This window comes from Polyodon spathula, chromosome 22, assembly GCF_017654505.1.
Source record: "Polyodon spathula isolate WHYD16114869_AA chromosome 22, ASM1765450v1, whole genome shotgun sequence".
Lineage (NCBI taxonomy): Eukaryota > Metazoa > Chordata > Actinopteri > Acipenseriformes > Polyodontidae > Polyodon > Polyodon spathula.
This window is the reverse complement of record NC_054555.1, coordinates 1243335-1266366: the sequence shown is the minus strand read 5'-3', so window position 1 is coordinate 1266366 and position 23032 is coordinate 1243335. Positions and strand designations below refer to the sequence as shown.

General features: G+C 41.6%; 1 protein-coding gene across 1 annotated transcript in view; it reads right to left on the bottom strand.

The window, feature by feature from the left end:
- Positions 1-4890: 4890 nt before the first annotated feature.
- LOC121296909 (5-hydroxytryptamine receptor 4-like) overlaps positions 4891-23032 on the bottom strand; it is a 58831-nt gene continuing 40689 nt past the window's right edge. Inside the window, exons 7-8 of the mRNA XM_041222817.1 lie at positions 18356-18440; positions 4891-6125 (exon numbers count right to left, since the gene is read on the bottom strand). Of these exons, the coding sequence (XP_041078751.1) occupies positions 18377-18440 (64 nt within the window). The 3' untranslated portion in view covers positions 4891-6125; positions 18356-18376. The remainder of the gene's footprint in view (positions 6126-18355; positions 18441-23032) is intronic.

Sequence of the window (23032 nt, the reverse complement as noted above, 5' to 3'; positions counted from 1 at the left end):
TATTGTTTTTAATAAAACTAAATCCGAAGGCACTATGATTGCTGTTTCTCCACTTACACCATCCCCTTGACGTGGTTTTAATCTGGGACTCTGTTTCTCAAAGAGACGGATGAGGAGGCTGACTGACTAACAGACACACCCAAGGTGTTCTTATTCTGTGAGTGCAGATTCCAGGACCACCCACACTGTCATGGGGTGGACAGCAACACCTACTGTATGTCTGACAGCATTAGCAAGAGCTCCATCATTGAGATGATGTTACAGACAGTGTTGGCTTCTCACAGAGACACAGCCTTGTTTTGAGACAGTGTTCTTTAATTCATGAAGGAAAAGGGGTTTCCATTGCAGCAGAGCAAACTGGCACCCTGCGGCGAAATTCAAGCATCAAACGATTACAGTGTGCATTGGTTCATACAAGCACTATGATTGGTCTGTCGAGATAATTCACACACTTCCAGTTATTAACCCCTCAGTGCAGGACCATTGTGTTGTAGTACCACCGCATTGCTGCCGAAGGTCATTTGGTCAGGGTAAATGTATATATAGGGTTGGCAAAGATGCACAGTCGAACAGATAGACTCAGGCACCTCCAAGTAGGAGACCATTAAAGACAAGGATTGGATTCCTCAGATTCTCTGGAATTTCAGGAATGAACTCCAAGGCTCTTGATGGTTTTCCTGGATTGGGGTTTCTCTTTAATTTACAGAGCAGAGAACAAATAAATAAATGCACAGTAACATGAATCACATGAAGAGTTTGCAACTTTAAAAAAAAAAATGTTATAGACCCAGTCAATGGACAATGTAATCCACAGCATATGGGCATCAGTGAGAATGCTCTCAAGATTTCTTAGCAATTAATTTTATGAAAAATAACAGCCAAACAAAATAACCACAATAACCACACTTTCTTCTTTTTTTTGTAACAATCAGATCTTGAAATTAAACAGCGTCCTCCTGCACAATTAGAGCTAATTAAAATAATTGACAGAGTCATTTTCTAATGACTAACAGACAAGAAAATACCACAGATTTAATTTCTTCAGCTGCTCCAAATCTTTCCTTTTTAATATCATGTAATGAATGACAACGGCTGTAGAGCTAATTCTCTTATAATCAGCTCTCCCCAGATCCGTTCTACCGTCAATAGCCTGTAATCTATGCAAATTCCCTTTCGCTTGACTCCTAGGATAGGTATGAATGCAATGAACGAACTGTGATGAATAAATACAAGTTAAACCAACAGTTAGAAAGCCAAATATGAATAGAAGCCTCTTCTTCTAAATACACAGCTTTGTGTGATTTGTGAAAGTGTATCGTATCGTCTTTGAAACTGCTGCTCAATTAAATGTTATACAAAGTGCAGGATTAGGGTTGGCAATGTGAGAACTGATATTGTTAACTGCTTACTGTGGTGAAGATGACTGGCAGTGCAATACTGGGTGTGAATTACAATGCAAAGTGCTTATAGTCTCCCATGTATGTCATGTCTGATTAATTCTTCTTCTTCTTCTTCTTCTTCTTCTTCTTCTTCTTCTTCTTCTTCTTCTTCTTCTTCTCTTCTTCTTCTTCTTCTTTAGTCAATGTTTTGTCTTCCTCATGTTTGATGTTTCACAGGGTTTAGAAGCCTCCTACTTCAACCACACAGATCATGTTTGGAGAGCTTCCAATTTTACTTGAAACAGAGCTGAAACATGGCCCTTCTCATAGTAATATTTCAGGCAACATTTTAATTGAAGGATCCATCAATAATGCAGCTATAAACGTGTTATAAAGCATGTTGTTATATATATATATATATATATATATATATATATATATATATATATATATATATATATATATATATATATATATATATACATACACATGCTGGTAACAGTTTCGTGTCATGTGTCTTTGAAATATTATTGTAAGAAGCTGTTACTCATTGTAAATAATCAACATACCTTATAACTCCAGTAACACAAGTATTGTTGTTTTATAAATGGGGATTTCTTTTAGAAATGTGATTTTTTTTACCCTGATGGAGCAATCTTTCTTCCATCTTCCCCCCTCTGGGATTTGAAATTTTGTCTGATAAACAGCACAGCTATGAACTTACATAAAAACACAGCAATGTTGTCATCTGGCATTTCCCTCTGAGGAAACTCTGTCACAGTGGAAGTCACCCCTGAAAGGCCCAGTGAAGAAGCATGCATATATTCACCTTTATCAGCACGCTCAATTCTCAAATATTCTACTGCATTTAAATCGCATCATTAAACTCTGCCAGAAACATGCTCTTGATGACAAATCTTTTAATAATGTTGGGATTACACTAATGAATTCCGGTAAGCCTATTATGTACTTCATAAACTGCAGGAACAATACACTGCAAACTTAATTAATTAATTGACTCAATTACAATTCAGTAACATCACCCATGAATCGTTGAGTGTATGGGTGGGGGGGGGAAATGTAAAGAACCTTCAAAATGAAAAAGAAAAAAACACTCCAGTGCCCATGTTCATACTGTCTGTATCAGTGACTGTGTGCCTCCATATTCATACTGTCTGTAACAGTGACTGTCTGTATCAGTGACTGTGTGCACCTTGTGGAATTATAAGGTGTGAAATTGTATGACCTGGAGCTTCTGAACAGACCAGACACAGACAATGCAATACAGGGGTCTTGCAGCTCCCAGTATAATACAGCTACATGCAGCTCCCAGTATAATACAGCTCCATGCAGCTCTCACATGTTTGAGTGTTTGCGTGTGTCACAGGCAGTGTTGTGTGATGTACTGCCTTTACTGATTCTGCACCTTGGCAGTGAGAGGAGATGATGTTAAGAGCACTATAACCACGAAGGCAGATTAGCCCGGCTCTTTTGCATTGCCTTTGAGACGCTTGCTTAGGGGATTGCCGGCTCACACCCAGCCTCTGCCCGGTTACAGGTGTCTAAGCAACATGTGTGGTTAACTATCCATTTCAAACCCAGGGATTTACCCAGTTTATACCAAACCATATTGTATTGTTTTTATTCATCAAAATCCAGACACACATTTAGGCTTTTTTTAACATCTTGTTCTTTTTTTTTTCTTTATAGTTGTCACATAGCAACAGAAAAAAACAAGTAAATACGCTTAGCTCCTTGAATGAGAAGCCTAACATGACAATCCCCATCATATTAAAATAAATACTGAAGAGTTACAAAACTAAACATAATCCTGTGCAATATTTATAGATTTACAATGTGCTTGTGCCATGGGTTCCTCCTATGTAGTGTTTGTGAGTGGCTCGTTGGTTAGGGCACTGGGCCGGAGTGCGCCAGGATGCAAGGATGTTTGCTGTGCTGCAAGTTAATGGCTCAGGGAAACCGGAGCTGTTTTTGAGTGTTCAGCTTGAAGGGTCGTTGTTTTAAGAGCTAGCTGTGGGGTCGGGGGGCTGGTGTAAGGTTAGGATATAAGGTCAACATGCTGTAAAGTTTACACCCAGTTTAGCTCTCATCATGAAACTACTCCAGCCCCAAGATGGGTCCCTCCTCACTTTGATATCTGTTAGGTCACACAGTAGAGCTTTAGTAGACTGAGCCAATCTTCCAGCTCATGCAACATGATCTGTCAATGAGCAACACGAGACCGGACCGGGCTTATCATTGTGAATGCAGCTACGACTGACTGAGGAAAGCAGGGGAGGCCATCAGTCTAGAATGATACAAGAGGAAAGCTGTATAGAGGGGTCGCCCACTTCAGACATTCTCCAAGCATCACTTGAAGGTGCAATCTGGTTACAAACTCAGTCAAATTTAAATCATGTAATTAATCTTTTTGTTAATTATTCATATTTGTTTTTATTATTTGGCTTGTCTGGTTTATATTCGGTTCAGAGTTTGTATTCACACAATACAATAATTTGGGATTCTGAACTCCAGTGTGTTTAATATTCCAGTCACCATCTCGAAATAAATAACAGTGAGCACTAGGGATTTGAAATGAAATACCATCATCACTTTAGATGGAGCAGTGCTGGAAGTCAGTCATGTAGTGTAGCTCTAAATTAGCACAGGCAATCCCATTTGTTTAAAGTGCATTGATAAGTAGTAGATGGTTATGAAATCATGTGAGAAGATCAAAGCTATCCCCTTACTCATTGTATGCTCTGAGATAATCTGTTTGTAGCGCTTGCTGCAATCTCTGAAGGGATTGCTATGGAGTTTAGTAAACAGGACTCAAATGACAGGGCTGTTTACTTGTATTGACTCACTAATGGTGAGTAGGAGGCTGTTCTGCTTTAAAGTGCACCCTGTATATTGTATCCATCGCATTATATTGTATCCACACATATTCATAATACATCCAATTATTTAACAAGTGAGGAAAGCCCTGGTATTATTATTTTTCCTTTGAGCAATGTGTGTGCATGTGTGTGTGTGTGTGTGTGTGTGTGGGGGGGGGACCTGTACATTTCACCAGTGGTGGGGGACAAAAGTCAGGAGGTGACACTTGATCATCAGTTACCAATCACAAAATACATGCTTCTGTCAGAAAGTGGAATGGCATATTCAAACAGGATTGAAGCATCAGAACATAGAACTGTTAAAAATGATTGCAACCACCAATACTTCATGTAAATATCCCATAGCGTTTGGTGTACAGTCTCTCTGTTTCTGCACTGTGCTGAATTCTTACTGGTGTGTACTGCTAGCAGCTCCTGTTGAGAGGAAACCTCTGCTGTCTCATGGAGAGCATTACAAACCAACTAATGAGTGCCCATGCGAAACTGATTCCTGTGCCTCTGTGGTTAGCTGATCAGCTATATTACTATCTGAAACTAGCTGGATAGTCTTCGAGTCGGTGTTAAGAGAACATTGACCAAGGAGGAGATACAAAACAAACAGACAAATAGAGTCAAATCATTGACATGTTGAACCAGCAACCACCAAAAACATAAGCGAGCGAAACAACCACCTGAAACAAACAAAAGCAAGGTTCAAGTTCACGTTTCATTCGACATCCGTTTCCCGCTGTTGGTTTTATCAGCGCGGTGGTGAAGATCGTTGTTATAAAGGAGTAATCCAGGGCAGGTCCCAGGAGTTCAGCCTCTTTCACCTCCTGTCCGGTTCTAATGCTGTGTTGATGTGCGTCACGCCAGCAGTGACTAGAAAAACGTTGAACCCACTCGACTGAGCTCCAGTTCTTTAAGCGCTCAAACCAAGCACGATGGAGTTTTGCACATTTGAATGAGCTGCATGGTAAAGAGAAATTAACTTTGATCCAAGACTCCTGTTTCCAAAGCACATGATTCAATCAAGTGCTCATGAAGTCACAAGTCTACCCATTTTTGGACTTCACCCATTTCTTTGTGATGTGTATGTGTGTGCAGAGAAAGTGACAGAAGAATCATGATGAAGGAAATGCCTTGTGTATAATACTATTCTATTTTGTGTATTTTTGCACTGCCAAATTTAGCTTCCAACTTTTTGGCTCTTAGAAATATGAGACACTGCATTTAACTCATAAAAATATATTTGTAAACCTAACTACACCTGCAATAAATCCTTAGTTATATTATATTAAGCTTCATCTTAAATGCAATACCTTTGGTAACACTCATCATACAGTGCTTGTTAATCATGATGTTGTAATTAGTGTCATTACTATTGTCAGCTTTTTGTTCTGTGTTTTCCTTTGAAATTCCTTCCAAAGAGAAACCTAAACTCTTAGGATTTTGGCAAACTGTGGTTCCAATAGTCTGCAAACCTAACATTATATATTTAATAGCTTTGCCTATGTTTGGTCAATGCCCAGTGCACCTTTGAGGCTGATAGTGATACAAAGAGAGAGCGAGAGAGAGCTTAGAACAGACTTTCTTTTTTGTTACGAGTCAAACAGCCACTGAATCCCAACCAGGATTGTCCAAACTTGCCTGAATGAAGTCACTGCTATGGTAATTAAGTTGGTGTTGTTGACAAGCGATTCCAATCCGGTGGCACGAAGCCCTGCCACATCCTCTGTGTGCATTCCTGTTCCCAGATTCCTTATCCTCTCTCTCTTCGGATCAGAAGCAAGATTCCTGGGACTCTAAAGTCTGAAGGGATAGATTCTCCTGTTTGGGGTGATTCCCATTGTGCAGTACCATATACCTGAAAGCATACAATGGGAATATTAAAAGCAAACAAGACAAAAAAGTTGTATCATTGATTTACCAAAGGAGCAAAATCACAGATCCCTTTATTATGATCCACCCAAGCAAGGCTTCACGATCAGAACCCTAGCTATATTCAGACACCTGCAGAGGGGGGTGACAATGGTAACACTGAACCCATTCCAATCCAGGTAATTATTCTGGTTAGGCTGCATTCACTATCCCTTGCTAAATACAGTTAAAGATAATCATTGCCAAGACATACTTACTAGAGGCTAACATGCAGACCTTTTCCTTAGACTTAGATGCTTATTTAAAACGATTATTACTTTAATATAATGCGTGTTCTCTTTCCTTTGTTTTATTGCCCTGCTCAATATCCAAAACCTACAGTCTAAGCTCCTTACCAGCATTGCTTTCTGATACACAAACACGCTGGCAGTTGGATGAGGGAATTGTTTGTCAAATGTGTGACAGATGGCAATGCTATTGCCAATCTAAAACAGCTCCCCTAGAAGGAATTATTTTATATTACATTTTACTCTCCTGCACCTAAGCTGGGATTCGGGGGAGCTGGGAGGTATAGAAGGGTAATGATTGAGGGAGAGCTAGGGACTCTGTTACGAGTAATAAGCTTTATACTTGTGTAACTCGTTATAAATACTTGCTTTTACTTGGTACTCGGCACACCCCTAATATACATGCACTTTTGTTTTGACTATATTTATGTGCTGGGTCATTAGGCTGGTATTTTCACTAAATAATGTTTCTATTTCCTTTTTAACAAGGCTACAGCTGAGTCGCCGGTGGAACACAGCTCACTCCCTGAAAAGCAGTACCAGCGCTATTACCCTCTAACCCAGCTGTTACACTAGCCTTGACATTTTCATGCTTGAATTCATGATGCAGTAATGGGGAATATGCTATGCTGGAGCGCAACTTTGGAGCAGAAATCCACTTAAGGCAAAGAAGAAGAAATAAGGACTTCCTTACCTATTTTTCGTTTCCAAAATAGCTGCCCTCCTATAGCAGACCATAGCCTTTAGTTTAACTCATTAGATAGAACTTTATGAGCCTTTAAAGAAGTTGCTGGCTCTGAGCATTTGCTATCTAAACTGGCCATCTTTATATATCTAAAGACAGGAAAAATAGCGTACTGCCATCAGCTCTTTTTAAAATGATACATCTGTCCCTCATTTCAATAGCAAACTCCTAGAGCCAGCAATTTCTTTAAAGACTATATATGTATATATACTGTGTGTGTGTGTGTGTGTGTGTGTATATATATATATATATATATATATATATATATATATATATATATATATATATATATATATTTCCAAGATGTTAGAAAAGTTTCTTAATAAAAATCCATATATTGTAAAATGTGTGACCCATATACAACATATATTTTAGGCGCACTTTCAATTCCACAGCGTCAGCTAACAAAACAGGCTGCACTGCAAACCTGGAAGTCATGCATCCAGGATAGCTGCCATGGATATAGAGTATTCAAAGGGATCTAGGTTCAGTCCTCTTTTAGATAATAACAGACTTAGTCATGGTTAGAGACATGCCCACACATCCCCGGAGTTCTGATGGATTTTCTAATCATGTTGTTCTTACAAGGAGGCAGCGTAGGTGTGACCCCTGGGCTTTGAGCCTGCTGGCAGAACACAACACAGTAATTGCAATTTATCTGGCAATTAAGCGTTGCTTTGGAAAGTAATTGGGTTCTAATTTGCAGACGGGGGCGTTGCAGACCCTTGTCGGTTGAGAGGAACACTGAGTGAGCCTGGTAATACATTGTGAGTTTTACGAGTCCTACGCTCTGTCTGTGCCTAGATCAAACCCAGGTGGGTGCAGTACAGCTCTGTTTGAAATCCTGAGCCACTATACACATTGCTTCCCCTTGTTTATTGTTTAAAGAGTGTGTTTATTAAAGTCTGATTTTGTAAATAAATAGCAGGATTTCAGTCTGGTGTTGGAGTCAACAGTCTAGGAAAATTTAATATCAAAAATGTGTTTGAGAGGGGGGATAAATTCAGCTAAATCTATGTGAATTTATGTAACTCTGTGAATTGCTCAAAAATGATGTTCTTCACAGTAAGATGCACATTTAACCCCTTTGTTTTTCTTTATTTAAAATGCAGCTTGATGCTGCAGTTATTTTATTGTGCTCAGAAGTAAATGTAGAGCATTTTGGAGGTACACATTATTTCAGGCACTAGCTTAGGTCACTGATTTCTTGAAATGCATTCCTACTGTACATGCAATTAAACAAACCAACAAACAGGGATCAGCACCACAGAGCGGTACACATCGAATCTCATGCATTCTCAAGTGGGGTACAATTAGGTGACATGGGTCACCATTCACCTGCAGCAGAGAGTCTAAGGAAAGGGCTGCATGAATCTTAATACAAATACCCATCCAAGTCCATCACATTCATGCAAGTGGGTGTGAAGCACGTTATCACATGAGCTTGTGCATAAGCCGGGCATCTTGAAATAAGGACGCACAGAAAGCCCAGTATATCTCTGTTGGGTCACACACAGCTATACACTCCTATCATGCCGGGTCATTTCTCTGGGACCCAGGCTGTGCTCCCTGAGCTCCAGCAAAGCACTAAAACCATTATCTGCTGTTTACACAAACAACCAGCCGGAGACAATTCCTGGGAAGAAATTGGGCTGAAAAATGTGCCTTTGAACACAGCGCTCTGACGTTGTTGGAGTGCAAAAGAGGAAACAGGCTTTAGGTTTTAATGTAGCAGAACTCAAAATTGTTGCCATGTTGCCGTATTCAGAACCCACAACCAGACGCCTGGCAACCTGCCGAAATAAAAGCTATCTCGTGGAATGCTGTGACAACGCTTTCTCGTATGTCACAGGCTTCAACAGCCATCATGTGTAAAGGACTGGACCCTTGAAAATGCCAGCTTCCCAGAACAAGTGAATAATAACCCCTTGGTGATGCTGTGAATGTTTGTATAATACTAGAGACTCACATTGTGTGCATATGTATGCACCCTGAGGCAGTGTAGCTTTGCATGTGGGTCCACTTCTTTTACCGCAATGATTCTTAGCACTTCTAACAAGAGTTCCTTCAGAATGAACTGAACAGGATCGCTCTTGTCTGGTCCTGCTGTCAGGTGAATATACACAGGGAGCACAGTGAGTGTGGGATGAAAACTCATCCTATTCAATGATACCCTTTGCTCTGATCAACAGGCCACCCCACGCTGCTGCACTTGTTTTGCACATTTAGCGTCACGGTCTTGCTGCTTGAGACTGGCTGACATTAAAAATAAGCAATGAGTATCAGTTACAAACCTGCCCAGGAATTGACTTTTGAAGAATACATCTCTTACAGCTCACGAACGCAATCTTGATGACGTGCAGAATGGTTACATATTTGCTATGTGTAACAGGGTTTAATGTAGTGCGAGCAGAATACTGTCAGAGCCAGGATGGAAGGTAACCAGTGTCCAAGCTAATGAGAGTGTCACTGATGGCTCTACTCTATTTTATATTATAAACAGGGGTGTAAAGTATTGCACACCAGAAGTAGGCATGAATAACCAAAAAACCTGGGTACTCGCCCAAAGATTCTTAAATGGAATGTGATCTTTGCAGCTTCCATCGTCAGCACCAGCCAGTACTGCACCATCTGTGATATCCCACCCCAGACCTCAAAGACAACACCTGCACCTGATAGCTCACTTGATAGTATGTCTCTAGGCACAGCGATTCCTGTCTGCTGAACACTGAACTTTTGCTTTTAGAAGAAGAATGGTGCTGGATTTCTTAAAGACGTGCCACACTTTTAGAGCGGAGCACGGTGCAGGGAGACTGCCAGGCTCAGCTAGCAATGCTGTCATTTTTCTATTGTGTGGTGTGCATTTCTTATACTGTGCCTGTGCTATATTTTACTTTGTACCTGTTCTGATGTATGTTGTTCAAATCTTTCTGGAAACCATTGCAGATAAAAAAAAAAAACTTTGGAAAATGAATGAATGAATGGACGAAGCGTCCAAGCCTCGTTGCAGTGAACACAACACACTACAAACAAGCCCCAACCCAGCGCTATGTTGATCCATTAAGTGGCCCATTCCTGCCATGCATTACCAGGCTCTCCCAGGCGAGCTGGAGCACATGTCTCCAGGGGTCTGATGACTTTAAGAAGCGCTGAAGCTTTTAGTGTGTACAGTTTCTGCTCCAGCTGCCAGCCCGACTGAGCCCGAAAGAAAAACAGCCCAGTATGATCTGTTTGTTTTTACTTCCGTTCGGCTGCAGAGCTCTCTACCCACTCGTTTCATCTCACGTTAATTAAATTGCAATCACTCTTCAACTTTCAGCTCAACTGAGTGTAACTGCTTCAAGCTTTAACATCTGTAAAAGATTGTGGGCATAGCCTTGGTTTCATTCCAGGAATGTCCACTTCAGGACTTATGGACGGCACCTTCGCTCAGTCCTCGGAAGATTCCGGTCCCTCTCTACATTCTTAAATACATGTTTTTAAAAGCCCACACAGATACCTTCATGCCTGTTATAGGGATCGTGGTCAACATGGGTTTTTAAAGTTATTTACTCAAGTAGAAAAATACACAGGAAATTACCGAACCAGAAAAAAAAAAAAAAAACTTTGATGAATGAAACTTTCCATTCACAGAGAACAAATCTGCCAATAATAATAAGCATTAATAATGTACAATATTGCATTGTGTTCTCCTGCGGCTTGTCTTTATCACTGTTACTAAAAGGTTTGTTAAAGAATATTTCTGCAATTTGGAAAAACAGTAATTCCTGGAAAACGATTTGTCTTAAACACAAACCTCACTGATAGAGAGGGCCTAAGTGCATGTATTCCTGAAGTGAAGTACTAGACTTATTTTTTATATGACCTGATTAAGACAATTCAAACTATATAAAGTGCATAATGAGTAGAATCAGGGCATGGGAAAGAACTGGTCATGACCGGATAACAAACAATGCTGATAAAATGCATACAACACAAGGAACTTAAAAACATCACGGTTCATAAAATACAAAAACACATCTTCAGCTTTAAAACAGCAAGCTCCATTGAAACAAGAGTCGTTTCACAGTAGCCTGAATATATTTCAGGGTGCATTAGTAAGATCTGCAGCAGCTGCACTTTCATTCCTTCACAGTGTGCTGACTACTAACAACAATACAGATAAAGAATAGACTGTCGGCACGACTTTCTCTCACAAATACTTCTATTATATGGGACTGCTACATGCTTTCAGGCATTTCAGACTCATAATTAAAGATGCTTATGATGTTTCTGGGTGACGCATTTAGTGTGGCTTTGTAATCCGTTTACTCGAGCTATGTTCCATATCTATGAATGCATATACTTCAACCTATATTCTCTTGTATAACTTCTAAAAACATATTACACAAACGTGGAAACATGTGTTTCAATTTCTTTCTTTCTTTCTTTCTTTCTTTCTTTCTTTCTTTCTTTCTTTCTTTCACTCAAGATGTAACTGCTTCAGCCACAACCGCAGTTATTATTATATTATTCAGATGAGTAATAGTTAATCAATCGAGATGATTACAAATCTCAAACCTTTGATTGGAAAATCATGGGGAATTCATGATTTAACAGCTAGGGGGCACTCATTCCCCTCTAGAATACATTCCTTTTATTAAGCTGTCTCTCGCTGTCTCTGTGTCTCGCTGGTCTACCCGATCCAGACTGCATGCTTTAAACAATCGCAGTGAGACTGCGCTCTCTGTCACAGTTCAAGACAAAGCTACAGGGATGTTTCCTAGTTTACCCCTTTGCCTATGCAGGGTGGAGGATTGAAGCTATCCCGACGTTCGTAAAAAAAATAACTAAAAGGGAAAATTCTTCTGAGAGTTTCAATGTTGGAGCTTCCGGTATCATACCAGATTGGGGGAAAGAAACACAAATAATAAATCAAAGAGATTCTGGTCTCGTTTAACAGCTTCAGAACAGAAGGCTGTTGCTCAGTGAAGTCCTGAGCATAACCAAGGGAAGAAAATGATGTGTTTACTGCCTACAGTAAGTAAGTAAGTAAGTACTGCCTGAGAATTCTGAGGAACAAAGCAAGTAATTAGCTATTGAATATATACAGTATATGCAAATGCTAATCTTAACAAGTGATCCATTCGCGAACCCTCTAACTATAGGCACACGGTGGCCTCTTTCTAATGAGAGTGCATTTCCAATCTGGCTCCTACACAGGGTGGTAAGGGCCAGCGCCTCCCCGTCTCTTTTATTGGAGACACGAGTGTGGGTGCTGGCGGAGCTGCTATCACTTCCCAGTGCCCACACAGCTCTGCCTATGAAGCTGTGAGTGGTGTGTACCCCAGAGTTGATCACAGCCTTCAACCTTCTATAACAGGAGTTTGCTTTCTTCTCAGAAGCGGCATGTTCTTCAAATCAATGCCAATGCCTTTTCCCTGGTGGATCCAGAGCCAGGAAAGGGTGATGAATATTATTATTTGCAGAGCTGAAAATTGTGCTTGCTTGCTTGCTAAGCGTAGAGTTGTGAAAGTGCTTGCCTAGACGTGACTCTTCAGCACTCTGTGTGGTGTTCTGCTTTGATAACAAGTGCAATGCATGGAATGACATCATGTTTAGACCTCAATTAAAAAGCTGGGTTTGAAACAGTGCGATTCACCCAGTCACACCTCCTGTCAATGGATCTGAATCTACATGCAAAATAAGGGATCCAGGGTGTATCTCTGAATCACACAGCAGACTAAACTTTCTCTGAGTGTCTACGAGATTGATGTTGGTTTGTGAAAAGCTCCAAAAGGTACTAGACAAGGCTAATGGGGGGGGGGGGTGGAGGTTGAGGAAGTCTGAAACTTCTGGGACTGAGTATTGTTTAAGGACTATCGGGCTCTGTACACCTGGAGCGTCTTTCAAGACTTTCAGGCGGCGTCACCCCTCCAGCACAGAGTCGCTCGTTAGCTAGCACATGGCAGTCTAGTCAGGTACAGTCAGGGGATTACACAATGTTACATCGATTCTCTGTGAATGAGTTAGAAAAAAATAAAAGACTGTATGTAGCTTTTTTATTCATCACTTGAGGGCCACTCAGTCTCCATGTGAGAACTAGCCTACCCCACTGTGAGGCATGTAGTGTTATAGAGAGGAAAGGAGTGTTACACCAGCAGGGGGTGCTTTACCAGCAGACAGACAGTCTAGGGGAGGGGGTTCACAAGTCACTAGTCAGGGGCTCTTTGACAGCCTCTAAGTACCAACACAAACTGAAACTCTCCAAAGCATTTTTTGATAAACCTTGTTATTTCCTGCAGCACTGTGGATGCTGTTGTTAATGAAAAAAAAAAATCTGTGGTTATCCGAGAAATGCATTTGGTGCTAAATGGTGTCTTCTAAATTAATCTATAAATGTGCCTCCATATTGGTCCTTCTGAACCAGCAATAGTTTCATTGCAAGGCTCATCAGGAATGTAAAAAAAACCTGCTGCTTCATAGCGCTGACCTTTAGCAGTGCATCAAAGAGAGCCCCAGGGTCCACCACTTAACACAAAACTGCTGGCAATCCTCCCAAGAATCCTGTAAAAGAGGCCTTGGTACATCCATATCATTATATTGTTTTTTTTACTAAAGTTGCAAATACCCTTTCTTAACTGTCTCTATTCCATGTAAGTGACAAGATAGCACGACTATATTTTGTCCCAGGTCTATTTCAAGTCCCTGAATAAATGTCCCATTTTGAACATTTTCAATACCCATTATTAGGAGGGTGATACAGAACTATGCCAGCACCCCTGGTTAGATAGTGGAAGCTTGTAAACGCTGAGTCCTGTCACTCGGTGAGCCTTGTCACTCACCGAGCCAGTCCGCATGCTTCTGTGTGGCTGTGAGTTAAGGAGAGGTCACTCATGGAGCCAGTGTGCATGTGTCTGTGTGGCTGTGAGTTAAGGAGAGAGCAACATTCTGTGAGCACATGCTGATATTTGAGTACACATGGCAGTACCATTCAAAGAGCTAAGACAATCAGAATGTTTAAAGCTCTGCAAATGGCGCCGTCATCCGCACCTTAGACATCCTGGAGAATGGCCTTGCTGTCGCTTTGGTTGGAGAAAAAAAAAAGAAACAGAAAAGTGTCGCTGTCACTTTCCCGTCGGTTGGCTAGGCATTTGCTGGCTCACAGGTACCAGTAATGAGTTTTCTGTATTGAGCTATTTTGAAAAAAAAGGTCGACACACATTCCTTTCATCCCTGCTTTCTTTGTATTTAATGTGCTTGTATTCAGCTCCCTGGTATTGATTTCTCTGGGATTTCTAACTTCTCCGAACCCCCAGTATTGAGTTGATGGGATTGAATTCGTTGACTCACCCAGCCTATATTGAGCTCTAGATCAATACTACACACTGGCTTTTAAAACCCTGTGCTGAGCACATCAGAGCACTATGTATTGAACTTCATGTCTCACTGCCAATTTATATGGCAAACGGGGGGTCATGTTTTTCATGGAGTAAGCATGAAAAAATACGAGCAGAGATTAATGGACATGGTTGTGTATCTGGGTGCGGATGGAGGATGTGAAGGACTGAAGTACATGCTATAAGGAGTGCATTTATTACAAAAACATAAAACACAAACCACATGTTCTTAAAACAAACTAGACCACTAAAACAGACAACCTAGCTTCATTAACACCGCTATCTAACCAAAAGAAACCCTAATGTCCACTTTAAAGGTTTTTCACATTTTTTCACTTACTTGTAAAAGCGTTGACTGCAAAGCGCCCAATATTCGATGCAAGCCTATACCCTGAATGCCATTACCCTCTCTTTCCATCTCAACACCCCTCAGATCATACCCTGGGGATCCTGCTCAACACCCCTCAGATCATACCCTGGGGATCCTGCTCGACACCCCTCAGATCATACCCTGGGGATCCTGCTCAGCACCTCTCAGATCATACCCTGTGCTGTGATACGGTACATTAGATTAGTGATGTCATGGGAACGGCCCATTGCCCACAGTAACAAATCTGTTTTGAGTAAACCCTTTTTTTTCTAGCGATTGCATTGTATAAGAAAGAAAAAACCAGCATGATTTTTGGGGGAGTTGACTGGGAATCTCCTTTTAAATGTGTCAGAATGGAAACCACACCGCAAGCATCTGAATTAGTGTGCAGACTAACTGGTTAAACTTTCACTATACAAAAGGTAGAAATTCAGCAAGACGTTTTAAAGACTGCGGCCTTCGAGTGCGGCTGTTGTTTGATGTGAGACATGCAGGGTTCTAATTAGATCAGCACATGTCATTGTGTCTGGAACAAAGAGACCGCTCAGCCCCTTTGAGGAGATATAGAACAAGTTATACAACGTCTTGACAGCGCACTTGCAAACACTCCAGCTTGTTAAGAGTGCACCACAAGCAGCCCATCCATTGCTACACAGCATTCAGACTCTTCATCTTTTCATTTGAACTTTCTTACTCAAGAAAATCTATGAAAATCCATTACAATCCCACATCAAACAGAACGTGAACACAATACTGTGCTGTCTATGTGTACTACTGTGATCTGTAAACGAAGGAAGAAGAATACTGCTATTACCGATAATAATCATTTACTGAGAAAATATTACGGTATTTTCTTATGTAGAACGATGTCAGCAATGAAGCCCAGTACCGTCCACTCTATCCAAATGGAATGCATTTTAAGTTATATGAAAATGCACAAGCCTGAATAACATTGTGCACATTGTATTTCGGATTTAGGGAAGGTACTGGATTTTGTTCACGTTTTTGGTTTCCTTTTAGTCATGGTCACCCTTACTATCAAAATCTAGAAGAATGTTCTGATTGTTGATCGCAGGCTTTTTACACAGAATTTCAATGAGCTTCAAAACTGAGTTGTGTCTGAGTCCATCTGCGGGCCGCCCCTTAGAAAACAGATCTAGCAGGGATTGTTCAGGTTGAGAACAGACACAACAACAACAAACAGTCAAGCAGTCAAAGCCATAGCAGCTTTGGTGACATCACTGAAAAGCAAACACCACAAATTGAATAAAAATGTTAGGACATATGGGCTGCACAACATTACGTCCTAACATTTTTATTCAATCTGTGGCGTTTGCTTTTCAGTGATGTCACCAAAGCTGCTATGGCTTTGACTGCTTGATTGTTTGTTGTTATGTCTGTTCTCACCTGGATTCATTTCTCATTGGGTGTCAGGGCTTGCAAAGCAGAACATTACTTTGTTTTTAAAAGCAATGCTGTAGTAGCATCTGGGTTAGGGGGCACAGTCATGCCGGAGTGCTGATGGAGTAAAAGCAGGTGGAGCTGGTCCAGCGATACACCATGATGGGGTGTCAGTCAAAGGAAGAAGCCTCGATTACAACCTGGTAAATTCTGGGCAAAATATCAGAGCCACTCATAGTACAGGAAATATGAGAATGAACCGCAGTGCAGGGATTACATCAAACACAGCAGGGGAGACTGTCTACATGACGAGTAGGCTTCACAGCTGCCTACCAACATGCAGCTCCTGGCTGTGTGTTCCTCAGGGCCAACTGAGGAAGCAGAAAGATAGGAACGCTTCATTACTGCAGCTGATAAAACCTTCACGGCTGGGAAGTTGCGTTAGTGGCTCTGAGGCTGGGCTTGTTGAGTTTTTGCAAGAGGACTAATCTCAGGGTTTACACAGCAACTCTCTGATATGCTGTGAGACCTTTGAAGAGAATGACAAGATGACATCAGTAGCAACCTATTCCAATTCAGGGCACTTCACTGAGTCCCCTGTATTCGGCTCTATGGATGATGTACGTGCTGCGTCTGAAGACCGAGGCTGCTGTGAACAATGGCAGCAGCAGCAGAGAGTGTTACAAACAACTTTGCAGCCATGTTTAAAGATGCAGGGTCCCACACATTACCGTATGAGCCCTGGATGAATGTTGAGTGCATTTCTTCCATTCAGTAGACTTGCACTTACATAATTATCATCTCAACAATACATGTGTGCACAACACTACAGTGAAAACACAATGCAATCAATCTGAATGAAATTACAGAGACTAATCTATCTATCTATTTATCCATCTATCCATTATCCATCTATCCATCTAACTAAAATAGTTTCAATACATATTAAATATACAAACTTTGCACACTTTGTTGAAATGGAGACTCTCTTATGAACACTGAATTGCGCTCTCTGAACAGCAATGCATTGTCAGTCTGAATGAATGCGAGAGATTGCTTATACTGAAAAGGCCTTTTAAAATACTGTATTCCTTTGAATTTAGGACGCGCTTTTTCAACATTTTTTTTATTTATCTAAAAAATCAGCCTGCTTCTTAAATTCGAGTACAGTATAGCGATGTCTGTTCTGCTAAGATAAGAGTAACGAAGACGTCACTGCCCAAATACACAAGCAGCAACATGACTGACTGCCGAGAAAACAGGAACCAAAACGTTAAAGACGCTTCATTAGCTTCCTGAGGATTTTGAAGAGAAGAGTTAACAATTTCAGTGTTTCTAACAAACAGTACCAGCTTGGACAGATCGGAAATGCTGATCAGTCACCAGTATTTTTTTGACATGCCAAGCAATACCACAGTTTACAAATTGGGAGAAAAACAGGTGTGAGTAATGAGAAGTGAGCTCATAACTGTAATGCTCTGTGTGACAGCAGACTGGAAATGAGAAGCAGTTCATAACTGTAATGCTGTGTGTTATAGCAGATGGTCGCAAACTGCCTAATTGAGGTTGTATCTTTGTAAATACATATTTATTTGATGTTTTATTTTTTTCTCAAATTGAGGATGGGAAATTTGGACTGTGTCTTAAATTCGAAGGAATACGGTAGCTCTATATCTATTTATATATCTGGGATTCTCTTTAAAATATAAATGCAATCCTTCATAAATTCAATGTCAAACATTTCGACATGTCTTCATTGAGAAATACTTCGTCAAAATGTTTTTCCTTGAATATACTAGGTTTCTTTTAGTATTTCCCAATCCCAGTATTCAACCTTCAACTCACACCTGTCTGCCTGCCTGCCTCTTCTGCCTGCCTGCCTACCTGCCTGCTTGCCTGCCTGCCTGCCTACTTCACTGCCTGCCCGCCTGCATCTCTGCCTGCCTGACTGCCTGCCTGTGTATCAGGGTAGCTCTGGTTGGAGATGTGGAAAGAGAGAAGCTGACGGTGGAGAGGGGAGAGAAGCAGACTCACTTGCACGCGCTCCAGGCAGCTCTAGACGGGAACGGGCCTGGTGTTGCAGAACCAGAGCAGGAGTTTGGATGCAGAGGAACAGCCACTGGAGAGGATAAGAGATCCAAAGGAAGAGAAGAAGGAGGAGGGGAGAGAGAGACAGAGAGGGGAGAGAGAGAGAGAGAGAGAGAGAGAGAGAGAGAGAGAGAGAGAGAGAGAGAGAGAGAGAGAGAGAGAGAGAGAGAGAGGAAGGAAGGAAAAGAGAGGCAGAGAAGAGAGAAGGTTAATAAACATGACCACGACACCTAACTAACCACTGGAAATAAACAATGGTGACCTGAACCCTGCACATGTTAATGCTGGAGTGTTGACAGTGAGGTGTCTTCACCACCTTGCACTGGTACATAGTAACACAGCATCATAGCGCTGCACAGAGGGGATTACTGAAGAGCTCTGCTATCCCCAGTCCACAGAAGTCCTAGCTCAGAGCAGTACCATCCTGTAAGAGGAGGGCTGTCCTAGCTCAGAGCACTACAGTCCTGCAAGAGGAGGGCTGTCCTAGCTCAGATCAGTATAATCCTGTAAGAGGAGAGCTGTCCTAGCTCAGAGCAGTATAAATCCTGTAAGAGGAGGGCAGTCCTAGCTCAGAGAAGCTCAGTCCTGTAAGAGGAGGGCAGTCCTAGCTCAGAGAAGCTCAGTCCTGTAAGAGGAGGGCAGTCCTAGCTCAGAGAAGCTCAGTCCTGTAAGAGGAGGGCAGTCCTAGCTCAGAGAAGCTCAGTCCTGTAAGAGGAGGGCAGTCCTAGCTCAGAGAAGCTCAGTCCTGTAAGAGGAGGGCAGTCCTAGCTCAGAGAAGCTCAGTCCTGTAAGAGGAGGGCAGTCCTAGCTCAGAGAAGCTCAGTCCTGTAAGAGGAGGGCAGTCCTAGCTCAGAGAAGCTCAGTCCTGTAAGAGGAGGGCAGTCCTAGCTCAGAGAAGCTCAGTCCTGTAAGAGGAGGGCAGTCCTAGCTCAGAGAAGCTCAGTCCTGTAAGAGGAAGGTTGTTATTATTTTCATTCTCTTCCAGTAATCTTGGCAGCGGTGACTTTGGTTGGTGTTTGAGGCACAATTAAAAAACAATCTGTAAAAACTACTTATACTGTGATATGGATATGGATATACATATACTGGATCATTACATACTTCTGTTTCCCAGGCAAATGCTTCTGCTGCAGATGCTTAAACCCAAAGAGCGTAAATAATTATCACCTCAGTTTTGTTTTACAATTAGATTCTGTTTTGTTATATGATCAAATAGAGTTGCATGGCTCTGTATCACTTAACAGCACATTTCTAGAGCTTCTCTGTTTCTGGACAACTTAAAGAAAATTCTCAGCTGCAGTGATCTGATATGATCCCGTTGAATGGGCACTTCAAACAATCTGCACCATACAGAACAAGGTCAATTGTTTAATCAGGTGATAATAAAATCGATAATAACATCTATCAATCAAAGCTCTCCCTTCAAACTACTAGCAGAGCACACTGTACAATACAGAGAAAGAGAGGAACCCACATGATCATGATCATGATCTGACCTGATAAGATAATCTCTTTGGATAACGTCAGAAGGCAATATTTTCCTATGTCAAGTGGCAGTGATTTAGCATCAGAGAAAGGAGGGTGCTGCAAAAAAAAACGGAAAGGTTTTCCCAGCTCTCCAAGAAGAACTTGGCAATGAAATGTGAACAAAATGACTCTGATACAAAGCAGATGAGTCTTAAGGAGCTATCAGTGAAGTGGGGAGGGGTTTATAATAACAGGGGATATTAACACGTTACACTCCTCAACATCCAAATACAGAATTACAAGCAAAAACTATATCCTGAAATGTTCAGTACAATAGCCCTGATAATACATCAGCAATCTGATAGTCTTTTCAAAGACAAATTACATGGTCTGCTACCATATATTCTCAGATGTTCTAACAAAATGTGACAAAAGTACAAAAGCTGTTGGATCCAGTTTGCATTCAATCCTCATTGCTCCTGCTCGGTTCAATAATACAGTCTAGTTGTCAAAGTATTACTGCAAGCCTTTCTCTTTAGGTTTGCATGCAAAGCAATCCTGCAGCACTGTTTATACTGTCTATGTGATTTTACCCTGCGGGAGCAGAGTTATAAAGGGTTAATCATGTGGAGCTCACGTTGCAGTGTGGAGGGTCATGCCGTGGGGGGCCCCTCTCTCTCCCCCTCCAGATTTTGATTCATGAGCTGGGGAAGCCTATGAAACAGTAACTGCCCCATTCATCACTGTCCCCAGCCTTTTACCACACTGTATAAACAGCAGAGTACAGAGCGAACAGACAGGCAGCCCTGCACTTCAGTCACTGCGTGATTGCTTCTGCTTTCCCTATCATAACCCACTGTGATGCTCTGTCTTGTGGGTATAGAGGGAGTGTGAATGGGGGGTCAGTGGCGGATTTCAAACATATCTAAGCATGCACTGCCATGGTCTTGCTTCCCCTTCCTCATTTTAACACATGTGAACACACCTGGCAATGCTGTTTGACCGCCCTCAGATCTGCTTTACCATGCGTGACTATGCACTGCTGTACTTCTCAGAACGAATGTTTATCCCATGGTTTAGAAGACAGACCCATTCCAGAATTCCTTCTGATGTTCTCTATGAAACAGGATTGTCAGTATGAACCCCTGCTCCATCCAGGCAGCAGAGTTTGATCTCTTAGCAGCTCTCAGTAAGTGTGAACGCACGGCAGAGAAGCATTGGCAGCCAGCATCATATGGATTTCTCAGAGCCACACAGACCCGCTGGTTATCAGTATAATTCCCTCTTGATTAACTGAAAAAAGTTCTGGTTCAGAAGCTAATGAGCTGGGTTACTCTCTGCAACCATGCCACCCCAGCCCCACACTGTTTAATAAGGAGTCATTCAGGCTCTGCACAAGATTCCAGATTACTGCTTTTAAAGATTGATTTCCATTACATGAGAGTAGATGTTGAACTTCATGCTAATTTGAACTCGGCTCTCACCAAGATAAGCACATACTAAGACGTAGCTTTGCAGTAACTAATGTGATCCATCTGCATCTCCATCCATTTGCATTATTTTCGATCTGATGATGTAGATATCCTTCTGTCTGGTGTGGATTGCTGAAGTGTAATGCTGGCTCCAGGGATCAGCTCATTTTGCCTCCACAGCACATCAGCACACACAACGGCTGCAATGCTGGCTCCGGAGATCAACCCAGTGCGGTCTCCCCAGCACATTAGCATGACAACTGTCTGGATTGAGCTAAGTAGGGTACATCTCTGGGGTCTTCAAGTGGGCACCTTCCATCCTCTGTGTTTCGTTGACTAGCCCACGACATCTCAAGAGGGCTTAACAGTGATTCTGGCATCCCAGCATCACCCCCCTCCATCCCCCACTCATCTCAGCCCAGCTTACTTACCCGTACATCAGCGTCGCTTTCTTTCTATTGTGCTTGAGATCCCCATCCAGAATCTTTATAATGCAATAGAACCACATTGAGTTAGTGCAGGTGTGGGTCTATTCATTCTACAGGTGCAAGAAGGGAGGATGATTCAAAAAGTGAACCCCAGAGCCCTGACTTCAGTTCATTAGGATGCACAACAGCAGGGAAGGAAGACAGCAGAGAGGGCTCATGTCCTCCAGCACTGCTGAATCGAATATATATATATATATATATATATATATATATATATATATATATATATATATATATATATATATATATATATATGGGGGTTTAGTGTAAGATCTATCATTTCTCATTGTATTATCCAGTACTGCTGATATAAAATTTTACCATGTTACAGTTTCAGTTTTCCCATGCTTTTCCCACGGTGGCACACTGCATTTACAATAGCTTCCCATGATTTTCATATGCTTTATCATACACCACCACTTCTGGCACATACCATTGTCCCTTACTAGAGCTGCATGGCTTGAATTCCTGCTTAGCTTAAACTGTGACATCGCACGTATCAAACCAGTCTCAAGTCCTACTATATTTGATTAAGAGTGGGGGAGAGAGGGCCAAATCAGGAGAAAAAAATACTCGTACTGTTTCTGCAAAATGTCAGCAAAAAAAAATGTATTCATGATCATGCGGTTTGCACAATTTTATGGCATGAATATAGAATGGTTAAGAGCTCATTTGTAAATATTTACATGGAGACGTACCAATTCTCCATCTTCAAAATGGTAAATTACAGGAAAGTCGTTGGACTCGGAGAAACGACATGAAAACAAATTAAGGATCTGGTTTGCATGAGGAAAGCACAGCACAGCGCTAGTCACTGTGTAGCTTTGGAAATGTATAGGACTGAAGGAAAGCCTAAAAAACAAACCCTCTCATCACAGGACGGTCTGGCATGTTCTCATGGGGGTCTGCAGCATGTCACCCGAAACAAACGCAGTACCATGGCATCTTTCCCCATCAGAGAGCTCCTAGTCATTTGATAAGTCAGTATCACTGTATGTCTTTGAAATACTGTTGAGCTGTTGGCTGTGGTCAGTGATCCCAGAAAAATGATGTGACATTGAGGCATTTGACCCAGAACTCCCCTTCTAGAAGTCCCTGTTAGTAAAAGCACAGCAAAGTGTAATAAAGCACAGTGAAAGCATGGTGAAGCATAGGAAAGCATTGTAAAGAACAGTGAGGTATGGTAAAGTATATTA